General features: G+C 40.6%; 1 protein-coding gene across 1 annotated transcript in view; it reads left to right on the forward strand.

Moving 5' to 3' along the window:
- Positions 1–9,710, forward strand: part of LOC123595661 (ankyrin repeat domain-containing protein 26-like) — an 81,327-nt gene extending 71,617 nt beyond the window's left edge. The window contains exons 17-20 of the mRNA XM_045473344.1: positions 429–643; positions 1,887–2,115; positions 8,389–8,434; positions 9,336–9,710. Of these exons, the coding sequence (XP_045329300.1) occupies positions 429–643; positions 1,887–2,115; positions 8,389–8,434; positions 9,336–9,346 (501 nt within the window). The 3' untranslated portion in view covers positions 9,347–9,710. The remainder of the gene's footprint in view (positions 1–428; positions 644–1,886; positions 2,116–8,388; positions 8,435–9,335) is intronic.
- Positions 9,711–23,075: the final 13,365 nt, after the last annotated feature.

Raw genomic sequence — 23,075 nt, forward strand, 5'->3', positions numbered from 1 at the left:
TAGATTTCTGGAGGCATTTGTTCCTCCCTTTAAAGATTTCAGTTTTCATCATTATTCCTACTAAATCGAGAGGATAAGAAAAAAATGATGATTTAAACAACTAGTCTCACTATTAAGAGGAAAAGAAAAATTATGATTTAAAAATTGCACTGTACTTGGATTATTCTTGTTTATTGTTGACTTTTAAAATTTTGTCATTGATTCTACTATTTGAATTATCAGATTGCGTGAATACAAATACAAGAATGATTGAACTTTAATTTTATAAATCATATTTAATTGTTGACATTGATGATAAATATTTTACACTTGAGCTTTTTTTCATTTAAAATTGCTCTCTGAATCATTGACTCCGAACTAAAGGAAACAGGTATAATTAATTATTCTGATTATAGCTATTTTAAAACTATCCTGTTAATTTGCTTTAGGCACAAGCAGCAGCTCGAAAAGACTTGGACCAGTTAAGAGAAAATGCTCATGCTTCAACGAGAAGTCAAATGGAACTTAGAATTAGAGATCTGGAATCTCAGGTCTCTACAATGAAGACTTCTCAAGATTCGACTAAAACAGATTTGGAAACCTACAGGCAACTCTACCTAGAAGAATTAAAAGTTAGACAGTCCTTGAGAAATAAGCTGAACAGGTAAGTCAAAACAGAATCATAGACAAGAAATTTAGCTTATTAATTTGCCTCTAAAGCATAATTTCTGTGGAGCCAAGATCATGAGATGAGTAGGAAGTGAAAGCCAACTAGATTGTGTCATTTTGAGAAATGATGTTTCTAAGTGAACTTACTTTGAAATGTTAGTCCAGGACAGTTTGCATCACTCCTCTTTTTTTCGGTTTTACAGGACCTCTTCCCCCACTCCCTCCTGCACCCCCCGCCCTGTATATTTTCCATTGATCGGATCTGCTAGTCTTTAAGTGCATTGTTTGAAGCTTTCTCATATAGAAGCATATTAGTATAAAATTGATTGTGAGAATTACCCTAAATAGAAATGTGGATGAGTTTCTTTTTGGAAGATTACATCTTTAACCTAAAAGGTCAAGTACTACTACTACTACTCATCCTGGCAGCTTGGTACATTTATTCTCTTGATTGTGATCTTTGGTATGATTACTAGAGTGGGCCTTGAGAAAAACTATCCTTTATGCTTTTTCTACTTTACATAAAGGCATACAGGTGAAACACAGAAAGACTCACACAGGGCTGAAGGGTAGTATAATTCCCAAAATGGCTAAAAAGAGCACCATGGTGGGAGGGAGGTATGTGGAAGACTGTAGACATAAAGGGCAGATTCTGCCTCCAGTGCCTTGGTAACTGTTATAAGCTATTGCCTCTGTAGCTGTTTCAGTTCTTTCTGATCACACCTCTGCCATCTACTATCTCCCCTAGAGATTGTTGGTCTCAATGATTCCTCAGTGTCAAATGCTCAGTTTCTTTGAGATAATAAGTGAAATGTACAAGAGTGGTGAAGCAAACGCTTGAAAATGTCTTTCAGGGATGGTTTAGTTTTATATCTGTAAACAGGGTTACTAAATATAAGTATGTATATATGATGGCATCCTGAAGCATCCTGTCAGTACAGCCATTCCAGAAGACAGCACGTATTATTTGTTAAGCCATGTACATCACTGATAGCCACTTCTCTCCCTTCCCTGATTTGAATTGTTAGTTAGGAATCCCCCTGGAAACAAAAGTATTTCTTTAGAACAATTTTAAAAGTATAATTTTAGATAGTAGGTGTGCTCTGTCACATGTTCAGTGTTAAAACACTGTTCAATGGCAAATGCTATTTACTATTATGGAAACCTTAAAAAATGTATGTCATTTAGGAATGATTTAGGGAAAAAGAAAATGTATTTGTGTTTTTTAATCTTCACAGGGCTAAGGAGAGACTGTCAGAGAGCAATACAAAATTTCTTGTGGAGAGACAGCAGCACCAAACTTTACTCAGGACCCTTACTATGAGCCCAGGCCTGGAACCACCTTATTGTGGACATTTTGAAAATAATTTAGTGCTCAATGGAAACCTTACTCCAAGAGGAAACTTAGTGATTCCTACCTTAAACCCACGGCCGTCATATGATGACAGGGAGACTTCCTTGTGGAAGGTTAGTTATATTATCTGTTTAGTTTGGGTTTCAGATATCTGATGTTGTTGCTTTTAATTTGGCGAAATTCTGAGTTGTTTAGGTAACTAATACATACTAAGTAAAAGTCATAATTATATATGCTAAGAAAGAACTGAGGTAAATTATATATATATAATATAATATATATATAATATATTATATTATATATATATAATATTAATATAATTTTAATATAATGTATATAATATATATTATAATAGAATATAATATATATAATATTTAATATATATATATATTAGTAATATATATATTCATATATATATATATATATATATATATTAGTCCCTTGATCTCTCATTCCTTTTTTTTTTTTTCAACGTTTATTTATTTATTTTTTTGGGGACAGTGAGAGAGACAGAGCATGAACGGGGGAGGGGCAGAGAGAGAGAGGGAGACACAGAATCGGAAACAGGCTCCAGGCTCTGAGCCATTAGCCCAGAGCCTGATGGGGGCTCGAACTCACGGACCACGAGATCGTGACCTGGCTGAAGTCAGATGCTTAACTGACTGTGCCACCCAGGCGCCCCTGATCTCTCATTTCTAAGAGATACTTATTTTTATTTTATTTTACCAAGAGAATGAGTGAGTGCATGCAGGAGAGGGGCAAAAGGAGAGGAAGAAAGAGAATCCCAAGCAGGTTTCATGCTCAGCACAGAGCCGAATGTGGGGCTCAGTCTCAAAACCATGAGATCATGACCTGAGTCAAAACAAGATTTGGACACTAAAAACAACTGAGCCACCAGATGCGCCACAAGAGACATCTAGCATTAACTGTATTCAGTAAATATAACTAAACTGACCCATGTTAAATTTCCTGAAAAGCTTTCATTTAAATTTGATTTTAGAAAGTAAATGTTATTGCCTGCTAACCACAAGTATACTTAGATGCTTGGACTTCTTTTCAGTTGGCAGTGGTTCATAAACATTTGAAAGTTTTGTTATAATCCAGTTTTTGCACGCCTGTATGTCAGTGAATGATCATCCTCCAAACACTTAACGACATATGAATGTTTACTATTTAAAAGAATCCATGGGGGTGCCTGGGTGGCTCAGTCAGTTCAGCGTCTAACTCTTGATCTCAGCTCAGGTTTTGATCTCAGGGTCATGAGTTCAAGTCCTGCATTGGGCTCTACGCTAAGCATGGAGGCTACTTTAAAAAAAAAAAAAAAAGAATCCATGGTAAGTCCTTTTTATGAATTAAATCAACTTGTAACACTAAAAAGGTTAATTTCTCTTTTAAGTTAAAAGTGTTGCTATTTTCTTACACGAGAATACATCTTTAATTGCTTTCTTATTTATGGCACTCTTTTTTCTTTTTCCTTTTTTTTGACTTATACCACCTTTGTTCCTATTTTTATAAAATATCTTGATGAGTGATTGTAGAGCATTTTATAAATAGCTAAATCAAGCAAATATTTGAATTTTTAAAATGAAGCTTTTTTTTTTTTCTTCAAATGAGTTCTTTGCCCGTTTCTCTTTTCTTTTTCTGGAACCCCTTGAATGTAAATGTTATTACACTGGATGTTGTCCCACAGGTCCCTTAACCTAGCCTCATTTTTAAAATTCTTTTTTTTTTATTTTTGGCTTGGATGATTTCTACTACCCTGTCTTGCAAATTGTTGATCTGTTCTTCTGCATCTTCTTATCTGCTGTTGATTCCCTCTAGTGTATTTGTCATTTCTGTTATTGTATCCTTCAGCTCTGATTGGTTCTTTTTCATATTTTCTATCTCTTTGTTGATGTTATCACTGGATCCATTCATTCTTCTCCCAAGTTCACTGAGCATCTTTATGACCGTTACCTTGAACTCTTTATGAGGTACATTACTTATCTCTGTTTCACTTAGTTTTTTTTTCTTAGGTTTTCTCATGTTCTTTCATTTGGAATGTACTCCTCTGTGTCCTCAGTTTGTCTGACTTTCTATGTTTGTTCCTAAAATGGTTCCTTTCAACTTTTTCTCTCTTTCGAGTGGGTGTTGCTTTTGAACAATGTACATTAGTTATGAAGTCAAGGAAGAGGAGAATGTTTCTGTAAGTGTTGTCTAGTCATTTTTCTCAGTGGAGCTGTGACAGGTGACACTGGGTAGGCGGCAAGTAACCCTGCTCTTCTCTTTCTAAATTCAGAACACAGGAGACAGGGAGATGGAGAGAAACTTAGTAGCTTTATTACTAATACACACTAACAAATTGGAGGATATGATTTAGGTTATGTTAGCCACATTGGGCTTCCTCCCAAATTGGGCGCTTCCCCACACAGTGGTAAATTGAGGAAACAAATGCATGACACCCACCCCGGGGGCAGGGTGCTTACCACACAGCTGAGAGCAGACCCAAATTCATGTTACTGTGGGCAAGCACATCTTTTCAAAGAGGAGATTCAGAAACACATAAGCACTGCTTAGCTCCTTCTCCCAAATTCACCCGTTAGGTAAGTCTCCCTTCCCGTCGGGAAGGAGAGAGAGATAAGTCCACATGTGAGAAGTGAAGATTCACCTATAATTTCCGACTGGATTTAAATGATTAATAAAGTCAATTGTGTCTTTTGTACATAGCAATGAATGATGAGAGGTTAGGCAGAAGCATGCTAGATGGGAAAGAGGAATCTGTGTTGGGTTTTAAATTTTGCTATAAATAACCACACCATGGGTTCACTCGTTTGTTGATTGATTTCGATAAACCAAATTTTCTTTGGAAGGAATAAATAATGCTTTCAGGAAGAATTTCCTCAGTTTTAGCTTGCTTGTTTCACCTAAAGATTTTCTCTTTCAAGTTCTCTGTCCTATGGTTTAAAAAAGTTGTGCTTGGGGCGCCTGGGTGGCTCAGTCGGTTAAACGGCCAACTTCGGCTCAGGTCATGATCTCGCGGTCCGTGAGTTCGAGCCCCACATAGGGCTCTTTGCTGACAGCTCAGAGCCTGGAGCCTGTTTCAGATTCTGTGTCTCCCTCTCTCTGACCCTCCCCCATTCATTCTCTGTCTCTCTCTGTCTCAAAAGTAAATAAACGTTAAAAAAAATAAAAAAAAAAGTTGTGCTTAAAAATTGACTGCTACTAAAAGAAGTTAACATAATTTCTGTTCCTTTATTTTCATTCATGAATTTAAAATTTGTAATTTAGTTAGAGAGCTACTATTGTGTACCTCATACCTAAGCATTACTGAGCAACATGACAAAGTTTTATGTATTCATTTTCTCTGAGTTATACTTAAAATACATGTATTTTTCCTGACTATGAGGAAGTAACTGGCATAGAACTCTAGGCTTGGTAAGACCACAAGTGTATTCCTGGTCTGCATCTGGTTGGTTTCATGACCTCAGGCAAAGTACACTCTCTCTGAGCCCTTTTTGTCTATTACGCAAAATTCGGGATTTTGACTAAATTAGTGACTTTTATACCTTCAAAATAAGTTTTTCAAAGAATAGAACGTAGTTTTTTTTGCATTGAACTGTATTGTGTAAAACAGAGAGAAGTAGAGCTGTCTAACTAAAGAAGAGATGGAGACTACGGCTGTGACTTCCTTGTCCCTCAATCCTGCAGTGTCCCCAACCGAACCTTAGACTTCTATGGGCCATATTTGAATGTTAACAGTTAATGAGAAAATCCTTCTAATTAAAAATCCTTTAAAGATGTTCTTTGAATTAAAAATTGCATATATATAGTTTTTCTGTGTATAATTTTCTCACCCTCTTATATTTCTGATCAATGGAAAGGTATACATAAAAGGACACATGTGTTCTTATTCATGGACTTGAAAGCTATTTTCACCATCGAAACACAGTTTTTTACATAGATATAAATATAAAAGTCACAGAGGTAAATATTTAGGAAAAGAGCTTTTGGGGAAAAGATGCAACATTACCTTGGTATCTCCATAAGTCATGTCATATAAAAAACGTGGTTTATATTTTATATCGTATTTATTAATGGTAATACAAAATTGTTTGAATAAAGCCTTCCCCCATCATCTGGTATTGAGTTATTAATTTTATAAGTCTGGTATAGTCATGTTGTCCCATTCATTTTATAAGGCCTGAATATAATGCTATTGTCAAAAAAGTGTTATGGTTCCTCAAAAACTTAAAAATAGATATTCATTAATTCCACGGATGTGTATTTACCCAAAGAAAATGAAAACACTAATTTGAAAAGTTGTATGCATCCCTATGTTTATGGAAATATTGTTTGTGATAACCAAAATAGGGAAGCAACCTAAGTGTCCATGGAGAGATGAATGGATAAAGACAATGTGTAATATGTATACAACGAAATATAGCTCAGCTATCAAAAAGAATGAGATCCTGCCATTTGTGACAACATTGATAGACCTAGAGGGTATTATGCTAGGTGAAATAAATCGGAGAGAGACAAATAAATACTATCTTATTTCACTTACATGTGGAATACAAAAAAAAAACCAAAACAAGTGAACAAACAGAATCATAACTACAGAGGACATATTGGTGGTTGCTAGAGGGGAGGTGGGTAGAGAGGTATGGGCAAAATAGGTGAAGGGGAGTAAGAGGTACAAATTCCAGTTATAAAGTCAATAAGTCACAGGAATGGAGAATACAGCATATGGAATATCATCAATAATATTGTATTAATGTTGTATGGTGACAGAGGGTAACTACACGTACGGTAGCAAGCATAGCATAGTGTATACAATTGTCCAATCTGAATTTGTATACTGAAAAACTAGTGTAACATTGTATGTCAACTATACTTCAATTAAAAAAAAGGTATTAGGGAAAACAGTCTTTGAAAATATTGGGAAACATGTCAGCCAAAACATTTGTCCTCACACCTAAATTTGTAAAGACATTGGAATCCTTATCACCACAGTGTTGATTATGTCCTGTACACTATTTTGGAGCCCGTTTGGGGCATTCGGGGAGAGGCTACCTTGTCTAAGAAAGATCTAAATAAGAACATTCTAGACAGGAACAGTTGTAATATACAGTTGACCCTTGACCAGCATGGTTTTGAACCGTGCGGGTCTACTTTACTTACACATGGATTATTTTTGGATACTGTATAATACTGTAAGTGTATTTCCTCTTCCTTCCATTTTTCTCAATGTCATTTTTTGCCCTAGCTTATTCTACTGTACAAAACATGTATGAATCGGCTGTTTATGTTACCGGTAAGGCTTCTGGTCAACAGTAGGCTATTAGTAATTCAGTTTTGGGGGGATGAAAAATTATATACAGGTTTTTGACTGTACCCCACCCCTGTGTTATTCAAGGGTCACCTGTAGTTTTAAATATTCGTACACATTTCATAAGTAAGTGGGTAATCATAACTTTAATAAGTCAAGTGTTTCAAAACTTGGTCCTAATTTGAAGAAAGGAAACAAAGTTACAATTGAAAATTGTATATTGTTTTCCTTATCTCTAATGGAGAAAGTTATAAATCAGAAGCTAAGTTTGAAAACTGTTGTAACCCTCTATTTTTCCTTTCTTCAAAGAGATTTTCTGAAATCTTTGTGTGCATATGAAAAGAAATAAGTGTTTTAGTCATAATACAGATAGCAACATATTTTTACCCAATTTTTTGCCAGTAGAATTTCCACATGACAGTAAGACAGTCCCACTTTCTTCATTTTATATGTATTTGAGAGTCAGTCCTGAAAAATTAATAGCAAAAAGCATTCCTTCAAATTTTGTTTTTCTAAAAGTGAAAAAATGGAAAGCCCATTTTAAGGAACAATTCATTAAGGTAAAAAACTGATTAAACTTTCACAAATGGTAGTATTTCCTAATCATTTCCAAGTAATAATTCAGTATACAATATGATTCTTGTTTAAACTTTTTTGTACCAGTAAGACCAAACATCAGGTTTCAGAGATTATACACATTCAATTGATCAATATTAATTGTGCTTTTTATCAGATTCACTTATATAGCAATATATATATATATATATATATGTAATATACACATATTATTTATATTAGTATAATACACATAATATATATATAATATACACATATTATATATATGTATACATATACACGTGTGTGTGTGTGTATGTATCTGTTCTCCATTATCTAAAAATAAATAAAATAGGTAGGAATTTATTTTATTCATGTGATAGTTTTTCTATTTAAGCAATCCCTAACTTTGGTTTAATCTCTGCAAGTATTATTTCAAGACCACATGTCGTAAGCTATATATAATTCCTACTATGTCTTTTGTTTACCTTACACATTCTAAATAATTTTTGGCTTATTTCAGATGCAGCGGGAGTTGGAGAAAAGAATAACCAGAGAACTAGAAGAAGGTATGTTGCCAAAATTTATGAAGTTAGATATCATTGATTTCTGAAATAAACTATAAATAGTAAATGGCATCCTTTTCCATTGTTTGGAGAATAGATACTACATTCACATTTTTTGTACATATCTAATAAAAAATGTAAAAGCATGAGCATAATGAAGAACACACTTCTTCCTCATTTAGTCCTCATGTTTCATAGCTCTTTTAAAATCTCCCAAAAGTCTAGGGGCAACCAGGTGGCTCAGTCGGTTGGGCGACTGATTTCAGCTCAGGTGGGTTCAGGCCCCACAGAGGGCTCTGTGCTGAAAGCTCCGAGCCTGGAGCCTGCTTCGGATTCTGTGTCTCCCTCTCTCTGTGCCCCTGCCCGCTTGTGGTTTGTCTCTCTCTCAAAAATAAATAAACGTTAAAGAAGTTTTTTCAATCTCCCTAAGTCTATATATCTGTTATTATTTCTGGCGACAATCTTCGTTCACTGGTGCCATCCCTGTGGAACTGTCAACCTGCACAAGTCTCAGAAAAGGTGTGCTTTATCAAATTGTTGTTTCTGCTAGTGATAGAAGACCCAAAACGCCAAAGTCGTCTTAGTAATGCTTGGTTAAGTAATTAGAGGTCATATAGCTGTCACTTGACAGGTAACGGGTTTCAATCTTCACTCATTGATTTTGTCATTGCTTTTGCCCTTGGGTAAAACTTCAAGTTCCTTAGCATGGAATGAGAACACCCAAATCAGTTTGCTTCTTGCCAGATGATTCAGCCTTGTCTCTCACTATTTGCCCTACTCTGCTGCTTTCTCTAGCACCTTGTCAAACTAAACTACTCATAATTGCACAAGTGTTCTTCCTCACTTCTAGCTTTTTGTATGTGCTTCTTCCCTCTACCTAGCATACTTTTTCCTTGTCCTTCAGGTATCAGCTGACATATCACCTTCACCAAAGAGCAGACAATACTGACACAAAACTGGGATGTCCCTTCCGTATGTTCCAGTATTGCTGTGTTTTATACCTGTCACTTACATCTGTATACTTGGCTGTTTGGAAATGCTTGTTTGATCTTTCAATTTATAGTTTATGATTGTTCAGCGTGGACTGTGTCCTCATCTTGTAATTTCACCTTGTAATGAAAAAAACCAGAAACTCTGATATGTATCCACAAAAGCAATTAATTCAGTGTGCAACCTTGAGCAAAATATATTTAATACTAATCTTGGGTTTCATATTGCAGTTGTATGTAGGTATTTTTCATTTTTCTTAACACTCATAAAGGCCCCAACTTTCTTTTTTTCTTTTTCTTTTCTTTTCTTCTTCTTTTTTTTTTAATCACTTGTAGTGAAAATTATTTTGGAGAAAGAAAATAATTCTTTCTTTTCCTTTTCAGCTGCTGCCATCCTGTAGAAATCCTTTAGTATCTACTGATGATTCAATTTTAAATCAAGATCCAGTATGGAAAGCGTCACGAGAATATGTACAGATTTTGAACAAAAATTATATGATTTGAAAAATAAATAGAAAAAATTTACTGGATGCTTTCGAAACATTTTCATTGTTTCCCAATTGAACACACTATATGGCAAAGTCTTGATTAAAGGAAAATGTTTTTGTATCACATGTGTGTAATGAAAATCTTTATCATATTTTAAACTATGTTTCTTGGCATCTCATTAACTTTTAAGCACATTTTGTACGTGGAAACCAGCACTAGAGGGTTTTACATACATCAGACTGCTCCACTACCAGCGGTTTGAACAGCACCCAAACAACCAAGTTGTCATTAATACTTCAGTAGTGTTCATGGATGGCTTTTTGTATTTTCCAATTTTTATGACTATATGTGGCCCTAAAGATTTAGACATTATTTTCATGTATTCCTGCTATGGCAATTGCCAATGTTTGTACATATTACATTTTTTTTATAGTGCCATAAAACCTATCTACAATTTTAATTGTAAACACTGACTCGTAGCTCTTTCCACATGGAGAAATAAGATTTGCCTAAGGCTTTTCACCTTTTATTTATTTATTTTGATTTGCTTTTTAGAAACAAAGAGAAAAGAAAAATTAGAGAGAAAAAAAAAAAAGAACTCCCCCCCCCCACCCAGACCCATTTGCAAGTAAATTGCTAATGGGATGCCTGATTCCTGTAGCATTTAAATCCTACAAGTCAGTACATTCCAAATAACTACCATACAACCTTCTCAATCAGAACATTAACTCTAATACACTCGACGCTTGAACAATGGGGTTAAGGGCTCTGACCCCGCCCTCTACAGTCAAAAAGCCATGAACAACTTCTGACCCCCAAAGACTTAACCACTACTACTACCAATAATCTTTTGTGTATGTATCATACTCTATTCTTAAAATAAAGTAAGCTACAGAGAAAAATACCATGAAGAAAATTATAAAAGAAAATACATTTCCAGTACTGAAAAAAAAAAAATCTGTGTGTAGTCAGTGCACCCATTAAAACTGTTTTGTTCAAAGGTTCAGTTTAATTCTATCCTTTATTCCTCATAATTCTTTTTAAGTTTGGTCACTTATCTGTAGTTTACGTTATACCAAGGAAGGTCCTGCTCAGAGCCAGGTATTGAATTCAGTTGTATGTCTTAGTCTCTTTCACTCTAGAACAGTTCGTTTGTCGTTCCTTGACTTTCATGACTTTTAATCTTTTGACGACTAAATTCCAGTCATGTGGAATGTCTTTCAATGTGGATTTTTCTTAGGTTTCCTTATGGTAAAATTCAGATCATACATTTTTAGCAAGAGTATCACTACAACCTACACTTTGCATTCTATCAGGTGACCTACAATTTTGATTTGTCCCCATACTGGTGATGTTAATGTTGGCCACTGGAGGTACCGTCTTCCAGGTTTCCACTTTCAAATTATTTAGTATTTTGTGGGGAAGTACTTTGAGACATGTAAATATCTCCTTTCTCAGACACCCTGTGCCAGGCCACCTCTTCTGCAGATGATTTGCCCCCCTGCAGGTTCTGAAAACCCACGCTGGGCTATTCTTCCCCTGTGCAGATGCCTCCCTACCCTGTGCAGTCTGTGATACTTCATTATTCTATACCATTCACCTTTCAGGGATGCTCTCACTTGAGCTCCAACACTGTGCAGGGTGACTGTCCCACACATAATGCCTTCCCCATTCTGTCTAAGCTCCAACACCTCACTCTGGACCCCAACTCCATGCCTCTGTTTCTATGACTGGGAACTAAAATGTTGGGGATGAGAAAGAGGAAAGGAAGGAAGGGCTCCACAGGTCTTTTATAATCAACTTGGCAAGCTCTCCAAAGCCGTTTCTCATTGGAATTGCATCGAATCGGCCAACAGTTTGTAAGGAAAGACATTTCTTATACTGATTTTTCCAAACAACTAGTCTTTTAATTGTCTAAGCTTATTCCCCACAATATATTGTTTCTTACTCGAGTGGTTTATCTGCAGATTCCTTTGCATTTAACATGCAGCGACATATAATCTATAAATAGTGGCATTTTTGTTTCAAATTCCTAGAGCTTTCATTTTTTTTCTTTCCTACTACAAGAATGACGTTGAGTAAATGTGAGGATAGTGAGTGTTCATGTCTTCTTGAAATTGCAACATGTAACAGTAGTTTTCTATAACTATGTAGATAGTGGGGTTTTTAAAAGTGTATGTCTTTTATTAGTCTCTTAGTTTGCTCTTGCCGTTTACAACAGATCACCATCAACACAGTGCCTTAAAGCCACACGCATTTATCTCACATTTTTATGGGCCAGAAGCTAAGCAATGGCTTAGCTGGGTCCTTTGTTCAGGTTCTCACAAGGCTGTAGCCAAGGTGTCCGCTAGAATGCGCTTCCCCATTTGGGTGCTTCAACGGGGAAGAATCTCCTTCCAAGCCCATTGAGTTTATTTTTAAGAGAATTTCCTTGTGACTGCATGACTGGACTCATTTCCACAGCTTTTTGCTAGTTGTCGGCTAGTTGGAGGCTTAGGTCCTAAGTGTTCGCAGACACTTGTCTTAGTCCTTTTGGGCTGCTCTAAAAAATACCATAGGCTTATGAAAAAAAAAAGTTTTATTTTTCACCCTTCTGGAGGCTGGGAAGTCCAAAATGAAGGCACTGGCAGATTCAGTGTACAGCGACGGCCTGCTTCCTGGTTCATGGATGCTGGTCTTCCTCCTTGGCGCAGGGCCAAGGGAGCTCTCACAGCCCTCCTTTATAAGGGCATTAATCCCATTCATGAGGGCTCCACCTTCGTGACTTCATCATTTCCAAATCCCCCACTTCTAAATACTATCACGTTGAACATTAAGATTTAACACATGAATTTGGGTGAGTGGGGACACAAATATTCAGCCTAGAGCAAGGCTGTTCCTTGTTCTTGGCCACGTAGAGTTCCTCAATACGGCCGCTTAGTTTAGGAGGCCAGCAAGGAGAATGTCACTTCAGAGAAGGCTCAGTCCTCCTTGAAGGGTGTTCACGTGATTAGATCAGGTTTGCCTAGCATAATCCTCTTTTGATTGACTCTGAATTAACTGAACTATGTCTACAACATTCCTTTACATTTGCCATATTGTAATAGCTAGAGTCAAGTCACAGATCTTAAGAGAAAAGAATTATAAAGAAAAGGTGACAACACTAAAGGGCAGATATTATGGGGTCACTTAGGCTCTTTCTGCTACAAGTAGATTAAGGAAGTTCTCTTATAATACTAGTTTTCTAAGTTCTGTCATGAATGAATATTGAATGTTAAAAGATGTTTATTTCACATCTATTGAGATAATTTTTTTAACTGTTTATTTTTAAGAGAGACCAAGCAAGCCAGCAGGGGAGGGGCAGAGAGAGGGAGACAGGATCTGAAGCAAGCTCTGCCCTGACAGTGGTGAGCCCAATGCGAACCCCACGTGGGGCTTAAACTCACATAATGTGAGATCATGACCTGAGCCTAAGTTGGATGCTTAACCGACTGAGCTACCCAGGTACCCTGAGATAAGTTTTTAAAATATTTGTGAATGGGGGGAGGGGCCAAGATGGCGGAACAGCATGGAAGTTTTGTGCGTGTCCCCATCCATGAAATACAGTCAGGCCAACATGAAACCATCCTACACACCTAGAACACTGATTGGAGGACTAATAGAACAATCTGCACAACCTGAACCACAGAATTCAGCAGGAATATACCCCAAAAGAAACAGCATGAAGAAACGACAGCCAAGGATTTAACGAACACAGATACAAGCAAGATGTCTGAACCAGAATTTAAAATCACGATAATAAGAATATTAGCTGGGGTCGAAAATAGATTAGAATCCTTTTCTGCGGAGATAAAAGAAGTAAAAAATAGCCAGAATGAAATTAAAAATACTGTAACTGAGCTGCAATCACAGATGGATGCAGTGGCGGCAAGGATGGACAAGGGAGAACAGAGAATCCGCGATATAGAGGACAAACTTATAGAGAATAACGAAGCAGAAAAAAAAGAGGGAGATTAAGGCAAAAGAGTACGATTTAAGCATTAGAGAAACCAGTGACTCGGTAAAAAGGAACAACATCAGAATCATAGGTGTCCCAGAAGTGGAAGAGAGAGAAACAGGGGTATTAGGGTTATGTGAGCAAATCATAGCAGAAAACATTTACGAAACCTGGGGAAAGACACAGACATCAAAATCCAGGAAGCACAGAGGACCCCCATTAGATTCAACAAAAACCGACCATCAACAAGGCATATCATAGTCAAATTCACAAAATACTCAGGCAAGGAGAGAATCATGAAAGCAGCAAGGGAAAAAAAAAAAGTTCCCTGACCTAAAAGGGAAGACAGATCAGGTTTGCAGCAGACCTATCCACAGAAACTTGGCAGGACATAACGCAGTGGCGGGATATATGCAGGGTGCTGAATCAGAAAAATATGCAGGGGCGCCTGGGTGGCTTAGTCGGTTGGGGTCCAATTTCGGCTCTGGTCATGATCTCACGGTCTGTGATTTCAAGCCCTGCGGCGGGCTCTATGCTGACAGCTCAGAGCCTGGAGCCTGCTTCAGATTCTGTGTCTCTGTATCTCTCTGCCCCTCCTCTGCTCATTCTCTTTCTCTCTCTCTCTCTCTCTCTCTCTCTCTCTCTCTCTGTCAAAAATAAATAAACATTAAAAAAATAAAATAAAAAAAATAAATGCAGCCAAGAATTCTTTATCCAGCAAGGCTGTCACTCAAAATAGGAGAGAGAAAAAGTTTCCCAGACAAACAAAAATTAAGGAATTTGTGACCACTAAACCAGCCCTGCAAGAAATTTTAAGGGGGACTTTCTGAGGGAAGAAAAGTTGAAAAAATATATATATACATACATACATATATATACATATATATGCATATATATATATATATATATATATATCAAAAGCAACAAAGATTAGAAAGGAGCAGAGAACACCACCAGAAACTCCAAGTGTACAAGCATCATAATGACAATAAATTCATATCTTTCAGTACTCACTCTAAATGTCAATGGCCTCAATGCTCCAATCAAAAGGCATAGGGTAACAGAATGGATAAGAAAACAAGGTCCATCTATATGCTGCTTACAGGAGACCCAGTTTAGACCTAAAGACACCTTCAGATAGAAAATAAGGGGATGGAGAACCATCTATCATCCTATAGATCAATCAAAGAAAGGTAGAGTAGCCATACTTATATCAGACAATCTAGTCTTTAAAATAAAGACTGTATCAAGGGATGCAGAAGGGCATTATGTCATAATCAAGGTGTCTATCCACCAAGAAGACCTAACAATTGTAAACTTTTATGCGCCAAATGTGACAGCACTCAAATATGTAAATCCATTAATCACAAACATAAAGAAAGTTGTCGATAGTAATACCATAATAGTAGGAGACTTCAACACCCCACTCACAGCAATGGACAGATCATCTAATAAAAAAAGAAATCAATAAGGGAACAATGGCTTTGAATGACACACTGGACCAGATGGACTTAACAGATATATTCAGAATATTTCATCCTAAAAAAGCAGAATATACTTTCTTCTCCAGTGCACATGGAACGTTCTCCAGAATAGACCATATACTGGGACATAAATCAGCCCTAAGTAAGTACAAAAAGATTGAGATCATACCGTGCATATTTTCAGACCACAACACTATGAAACTCGAAATCAACCACAAGAAAATATTGGGAAAGGTAACACATACTTGGAGACTGAAGAACATCCTACTAAAGAATGAATGGGCCGGGGCGCCTGGGTGGCGCAGTCGGTTAAGCGTCCGACTTCAGCCAGGTCACGATCTCACGGTCCATGAGTTCGAGCCCCGCGTCGGGCTCTGGGCTGATGGCTCAGAGCCTGGAGCCTGTTTCCGATTCTGTGTCTCCCTCTCTCTCTGCCCCTCCCCCATTCATGCTCTGTCTCTCTCTGTCCCAAAAATAAATAAACGTTGAAAAAAAAATTAAAAAAAAAAAAAAGAATGAATGGGCCAACCAAGCAGTTAAAGAGGAAATGGAAAAGTATATGGAAGTCAATGAAAGGGATAACACCACAACCCAAAGCCACTGGGACACAACAATGGTGGTTAAAAGAGGAAAATATATAGCTATCCAGGCCTTCCTAGAGAAGGAAGAAAGATCTTAGATACACAACCTAACCTTACGCCTTAAGAAGCTGGAAAAAGAACAGCAAATAAAACCCCAAACCAGCAGAAGACAGGAAATAATAAAGATTACAGCAAAAATTAATGCTATCGAAACAAACAAACAAACAAACAAAACAAAAAACAGACAAATACCAGTAGAACAGATCAATCAAGCCAGAATCTGGTGCCTTGAAAAAATTAACAAAATTGATAAACCACTATCCAGTCTGGTCAAAAAAGAAAAAAGGAAAGGACCGAAATAAATAAAATCAAGAATGAAAGAGGAGAGATCACAACCAACACAGCAAATAAAAATAATAACAAGAGAATAGCATGAGCAATTATATGCCAATGAAATGGGTAATCTGGAAGAAATGGACAAATTCCTAGAAACATATACACTACCAACACGGAAACAGGAAGAAATAGAAAATTTGAACAGACCCATAACCAGTAAGGACATCGAATTAGTAATCAAAAATCTGCCAAAAAACAAAAGTCCAGGGCCAGATGGCTTTCCAGGGGGGAATTCTACCAAACATATAAGGAAGAGTTAGCACCTATTCTCTTGAAACTGTTCCAAAACATAAAAATGGAAGGAAAACTTGCAAACTCTTTCTATGAAGCCAGCATTACCTTGATTCCAAAACCAGTCAGAGACCCCACTACAAAGGACAACTATAGACAACTTTCCCTGAGGAACATGGATGCAAAAATTCTCAACAAGATATTAGCAACCGGATCCAACAATACATGAAAAGTATTACTCACCACGACCAAGCGGGATTTATACCTGGGATGCAGGGCTCGTTCAATATCTGCAAAACAATTAACGTGATTTATCACATCAATAAAAGAAAGGGCAAGAACCATATAACCCTCTCAATAGATGCAGAGAAAGCATTTGACAAAATACAGCATTCTTTCTTGATAAAAACCCTCAAGAAAGTAGGAAGAGAAGGAGCATACCTCGAGATCATAATGCTAATATCATCCTCAGTGGGGGAAAATGGGAGTTTCCCCTCTAAGGTCAGGAACAAGACAGGGATGTCCACTCTCACTACTGTTACTCAACATAGTATTGGGAGACTTAGCCTCTGCAATCAGACAACACAAAGAAATAAAAGGCATCCAAATCAGCCAGGAGGAGGTCAAACTTTCCCTCTTCGCAGATGACACGATGCTCTATATGGAAAACCCCAAAGATGCCACACAAAACTGCTAGAATGGATTCATGAATTCAGCAAAGTTGCAGGATATGAAATCAATGAGCAGAAATCGGTTTCATTCCTATACACCAACAATGAAGCAACAGAAAGAGAAATCAAGGAATCAGTCCCATTTACAGTTGCACAAAAAGCCACAAAATACCTAGGAATAAATCTAACCAAAGAGGTGAAAAATGTATATACTGAAAACCACAGAAAGCTTATGAAAGACATTGAAGAAGACACAAAAAAATGGCAAAAAGATTCCATGCTCCTGGATAGGAAGAACAAATATTGTTAAAATGTCGATACTACCCAAAGCAAGCTACATATTCAATGCAATCCCTATCAAAGTAACACCAGCATTCTTCTCAGAGCTAGAACATATAATCCCAAAGTGTGTATGGAACCAGAAAAGGCCCCAAAGAGCCAAAGCAATCTTGAAAAAGAAAACCAAAGCAGGAGGCATCACAATCCCAGACTTCAACCTATACTACAAAGCTGTAATCATCAAGACAATATGGTACTGGCACTAGGACAGACACTCAGATCAATGGAACAGAATAGAGAACCCAGACATGGACCCACAAACGTATGGCTGACTAATCTTTCACAGAGCAGGAAAGAATATCCAATGATATAAAGACAGTCTCTTGAGCAAGCAGTGCTGGGAAACTGGACAACGACATGCAGAAGAATGAACCTGGACCACTTTCTTACACCTTTCTTACACAAAAATAAACTCAAAATGGATGGAAGACCTCAATGCAAGACAAGAAGCCATCAAAATCCTCAAAGAGAAAGAGGCAAAAACATCTTTGATCTTGGCCACAGCAACTTCTTATTCAACACGTCTCCGGAGGCAAGGGAAACAAAAGCAAAAATGAACTGGTGGGACCTCATCAGACAAAAAAGGCTTCTGCACAGAGAAGGAAACAATCAGCAAAATGAAAAGGCAACTGACAGAATGGGAGAAGGTATTTGCAAATGACATATCAGATAAAGGGTTAGTATCCAAAATCTACAAAGAACTTCTCAAACTCAACCACCCAAATAACAAATAACAGTGAAGAAATGGGCAAAAGACATGAATAGACACTTCTTCAAAGAAGACATCCAGATGGCCAACTGACACATGAAAAAATGCTCCACATCACTCATCATCAGGGAAATAAAAATAAAAACCAAAATGAGCTACCCCCTTCTGCCTGTCAGAATGGCTCACATGAACAACTCAGGCCACAACAGATGTTGGCAAGGATGTGGAGAAGGAGGATCTCTTTTGCATTGTTGGTGGCAATGCAAGCTGGTGCAGCCACTCTGGAAAACAGTATGGAGTTTGCTCAAAAAAACGAAAAATAGAACTACCCTATGACCCAGCAATTGCACTACGATGCGTTTATCCACGAGATACAGGTGTGCTGTTTCGATGGGACACATGCACCCCATGTCTATAGCAGCACTATCAACAATAGCCAAAGTATGCAAAGGAGCCCAAATGTCCATCGATGGATGAATGGATAAAGAAGATGTGGTGTCTAGATACAATGGAATATTATTCGGCAATCAAAAAGAATGAAATCTTGCCATTTGCAACTACATGGATGGAACTGGAGGGTATTATGCTAAGTGAAATTAGTCAGTCAGAGAAAGACAAAAATCATATGACTTCACTCGTATGAGGACTGTAAGAGACAAAACAGATGAACATAAGGGAAGGGAAAATAACATAATATAAAAACAGGGAGGGGGACAAAACAGTAGAGACTCACAAATATGGAGAACAAACTGAGGGTTGCTGGAGGGATAGTGGGAGGGGGGATGGGCTAAATGGGCAAGGGCACTAAGGAATCTACTCCTGAAATCTTGTTTCACTCTATGCTAACTAATTGGGATGTAAATTCTGAAAAATAAGAAATTAAATTAAAAAAGTAAAAATAAAAAAATAAAATAAAGTATTTGTTAATGTGGGGAATTACATTATTTGCTCATGTTAAAATAACTTTGCATTTCTCAGATTAACTGAATATAGTTGTGATTTCATTCATTTTTTTTCTTTTCATGATTAATTTTTTTTATGTTTATTTTTGAGAGAGAGAGTGGCCGAGCGTGAGTAGGGGAGGGGCAGAGAGAGAGGGAAACACGGAATCTGAAGCAGGCTCCAGGCTCTGAACTGTCAGCACAGAGCTTGACGCAGAGCTCAAACTCATGAACTTCGATATCATGACCTGAGCTGAAGTGGTCAACCAAGTGAGCCACCCAGGTGCCTCTATTTTAGTTTATTTGGGGGAGAGAGAGAGAGAGAGAGAGATAGAGAGAGAGAGAGAGAACACAAGAGTGGGGGGGGGCAGAGGGAGAGAGAGAGAGAATCTTAAGCAAGCTCCAGGCTCGATGGGGAGCCAGACGCAGGGCTCAATCCCATAACCCTGGACTCCTGACCTGAGCAGAAATCAAGAGTCGTATGCTTAAACCACTGAGACACCCAGGCGTCCCTCGGGGCCTACATTTTCATTTGGCACTGGGCCCCACAAATTCTGTCACTGCAAAGTCCCCACCAGGGCACGTCTCCCCTCCCCCCACCCCACCCGACCTCCTCCCACAAGACCCTCCCCTCGACCCCACTGCACACTAGTCTCCCTCAGAACGAAATCCAAACTCCTCTCTGGGCCCACAGACCCCGCCAATCTAGTCCTGGAATCTTTGCTGCCCTCGCCACACGGCTCTAGTCACAGTCCCCACCTGTCCGTCTCAGGGTTCTCCCACTGGCTGCTCCTTGGCCTGGAATGTGGCTGCCTGCTCAGAGGGGCCCTCCTGGCCCTCCAGCTACAGCGGCTGTCCCCTGCCCAGGTTTTCTTCTCCCCAGCACTCACAGCGGAAGCTAGCTGTCTCCTTGTTTACCTGTTCATGGTTTGTCTCCCCCACCCACACCCTGGTGCTCAGAATGTCAACAGGAGAGCAGGGTCATCTTAAGCCTGCAAGCCTCAGTCACCGGTCACCAGGCACAGTGGAGCCCCACCCCCTAGAACAAAGCCTGGCCTGGAGCATAAGCTCCCTAAACAACTGGTGCCTGAGGACACACCTTGCCTGAGAAGTGATGACAAGTACCATCTAGTGTGGGGCGGCAGGCCCGGCCAGTGCGAGCCCATACATGGCAGGGTGTTCTCCCCTTATCCCAGGCCCAGAGAACCCGCCCCCCCCGACCTGCACTCCCCACCTGGATCCTCAGTGCTGCTGAGATCAGCACAAGGTTTCAGACAGTGCCAGCCCCTCCCACCAGGCTCCCCCATCCTCCAGGGGGACAATGTACAAAGGACCACTTCAGCAAGGAGCTTCAGCTCCATCTCCATCCCACAGGCCTGAGGTGGGGGAGGGGAGGGGAGGGTGGGCCCCAGCCCTCTTCTGTCCTCTTGGAGCCTGCTCTAGCACAGGGCCAGGAGAGTGACAGATTCAAGCTGTAGTGCGGAGAGGCTTTGTTACAGGAGCTGCGCCTTGTGGCCTGGGGGAGATGCCCTTGCGAGTGGATGAGACACATCAATGCACAGGGTCAGCGTGCCGGGGCAGAGGGCGGTCCCCATGTACCCAGGCAGCAGGAGTGGAGTGGTGCTCCCCCATGTGTACAGGGCACAGTTGCGAGGTGCAGCCATGCACTCAAGAGGCTACAGTGCCTGTAGGGTGAAGGGAGAGAGACGAGCAGACCCGGAGGGGTCTGGGCCAAGCTGGAGGGCAGAGGCCTGGGCTCAGAGTCAGCTACCATCCTGCCTGGGACCCACTGCCGCAAAACCAGGCACAAAGAACTCGCTCAAACAGTGGTTCCCAAAACCTGAGCTGATAACCCAAGATGTGACCATCCACCCAGTCTCCCAGGCCAGGAGCCCGGCAGTCATCCTGAATCTGGCTTCTCGCTGACCTCGAGCTCCCCATCGCCAGGCACATCTCTTCGATGCCCAGGTACTTGTCCCACACGGCCCCCTGTGCCACTGTCCCACGCTGCCTGCGCCACCATCCACGCTCACCTGGACAACAGCAGCAGCCTTGCCAGGGAAGGGGCTCCTGGCTTGAGCCCCACGAGCCAAGCAAAAGCCACATCTGATGTTGTCCCTCTCAGCTTGGAACATCTGTTCCCAGGATAAAGTCCAAATCCTCTAGTAGGCTCCAAGTTTCTGTGTAATCTTTCACTCCCTGCCCAGGTAGGCTCAGCTGAACTGCAATTCCCCCAGACTGAAGAAGGACTGAGCTGCCTCACCCCTGGCCTGCCCCGCAGGGCTTCTCACCCTACACTGGATGGTGCTGACCAACTCTCCTGGGGCCCCAGCACAGAGCCTGATGCAAAGGAGGTGCTGACGACAGCCCCCCCTCCACCCCCAAATCCACACACCTGCACCTGCAGTCAGTGCTGCTGGGCTCTCACAACTGGTCTGGGGTTGGAAAAAGTCTAGTCCTGCCTGGGCAAAGCACACCCCGATGAGGTGGCTCATGTACAGGAACTCGACGGGTCCCCCACAATGGGAGGGAAGTGGTGGAGAGCAGAGACACGGGGAAGGTCTCCAGCCTTCAAAGCCCTCTGAGCAGGATGGCTGATGGTCGGGAGGAGACCCGGCAAGGAAGGAGGGGAAACAGGAAGGGATCTCAGTTCACCTCTGGGTGCTCAGTTCACCCCTGGTTCACCCCATCAGTGCCTGGCACCATGCCCGGCTGCTGCTGGCTCAAAGGATGGGCTGGGACCCTGGCTCTGCCCCCCCCCCGCCCCCAACTCTGGAATCCTACTCTCTTGGAGGCAAAAAAGCGGGGGGTGGTAATACCGCCTCACGGGGATCTGGGGAAGTGACCAGGCTGCTCCTGGCCCAGATCCTACAGCTCCGGCTATCTGGAAGTCCGAGCAAGGTCTTCCACCTTCTTCAGGAGAGGTGGCCTGGAGCAGGTGTGCCTGGGGAGCCTCTGTGGAGCTGGAACAATGAGCCCTTTCTCTTTTCCCTTCCCAATCCACCTCTGCCCACCCCTGCCTTCGAGGGGCCGTGGTGCCCTCGGCTCAGGACCTGACTGTCTCCACCGGGGGACACTCAAGAAGCATTCACCAAATGGCACAGGGCACCATGCAGGGCTGTAGGCACTGGGGCCTGCTCCTTCATACGGAGCCGCCAGTCTGTTCTTGCTCCTCTGATTAGTCTTTTCCCTCTGCTAGATCCAGAGAGCATTCCGGAAAAGGGCCCAAGTGCCCAAATGTCCCACTGAGTGTGAGAAAGAAGAGAAAGGAACAGCAGTGGCCAGACCATCACCACAAGGGGACAGAGTCATTCAGGAGTGAGGTGGCCAGGGTCCAGGCCTTAGCAATGCCACTAAGCTTGCAGGGAGAGCCTGAGCACCAGGTGAAGTGCTCCAACTTGTCTCACCATCACGTGACCATTTCACAGAGGGGGAAGCTGAGGTTTGGAGAGGGGAGAGGACTAGCCCCAGGTCAGGCAGCAGTGAGCTGTGGAGAGGTCCGGGCTCAGCAGAGACCACGTGCGTGCCACTGCAGCTCACCAATGCTCAAGACCTCCCCATTCCTGACGGACCTCAGTTTCCGACACTGACCATCGGGGGCACAGACTGGATCTTCCAGCTTCTGGCTGACTTGAGTGTTCCAGGTTCTAGAAGGCCCACATTCTAGGTCTGCTGCTCCATCTTCCTCCTCTGAGATCCGTGATCCCGCTTCTCTGGTCTGGATCACGGGGTTCTACTTTCCAGGTGCTGTGTTCTGGTGCCTGGTCCCCAAGTTCGCCTCTCAGAAAGGTCTGCAGCCCAGGCAGGTTCTCCAGCCCACATGCTTCATTTTCATTCC

This window comes from Leopardus geoffroyi, assembly GCF_018350155.1.
Source record: "Leopardus geoffroyi isolate Oge1 chromosome C3 unlocalized genomic scaffold, O.geoffroyi_Oge1_pat1.0 chrC3_random_Un_scaffold_41, whole genome shotgun sequence".
In the NCBI taxonomy this organism is placed as follows: Eukaryota; Metazoa; Chordata; class Mammalia; order Carnivora; family Felidae; genus Leopardus; species Leopardus geoffroyi.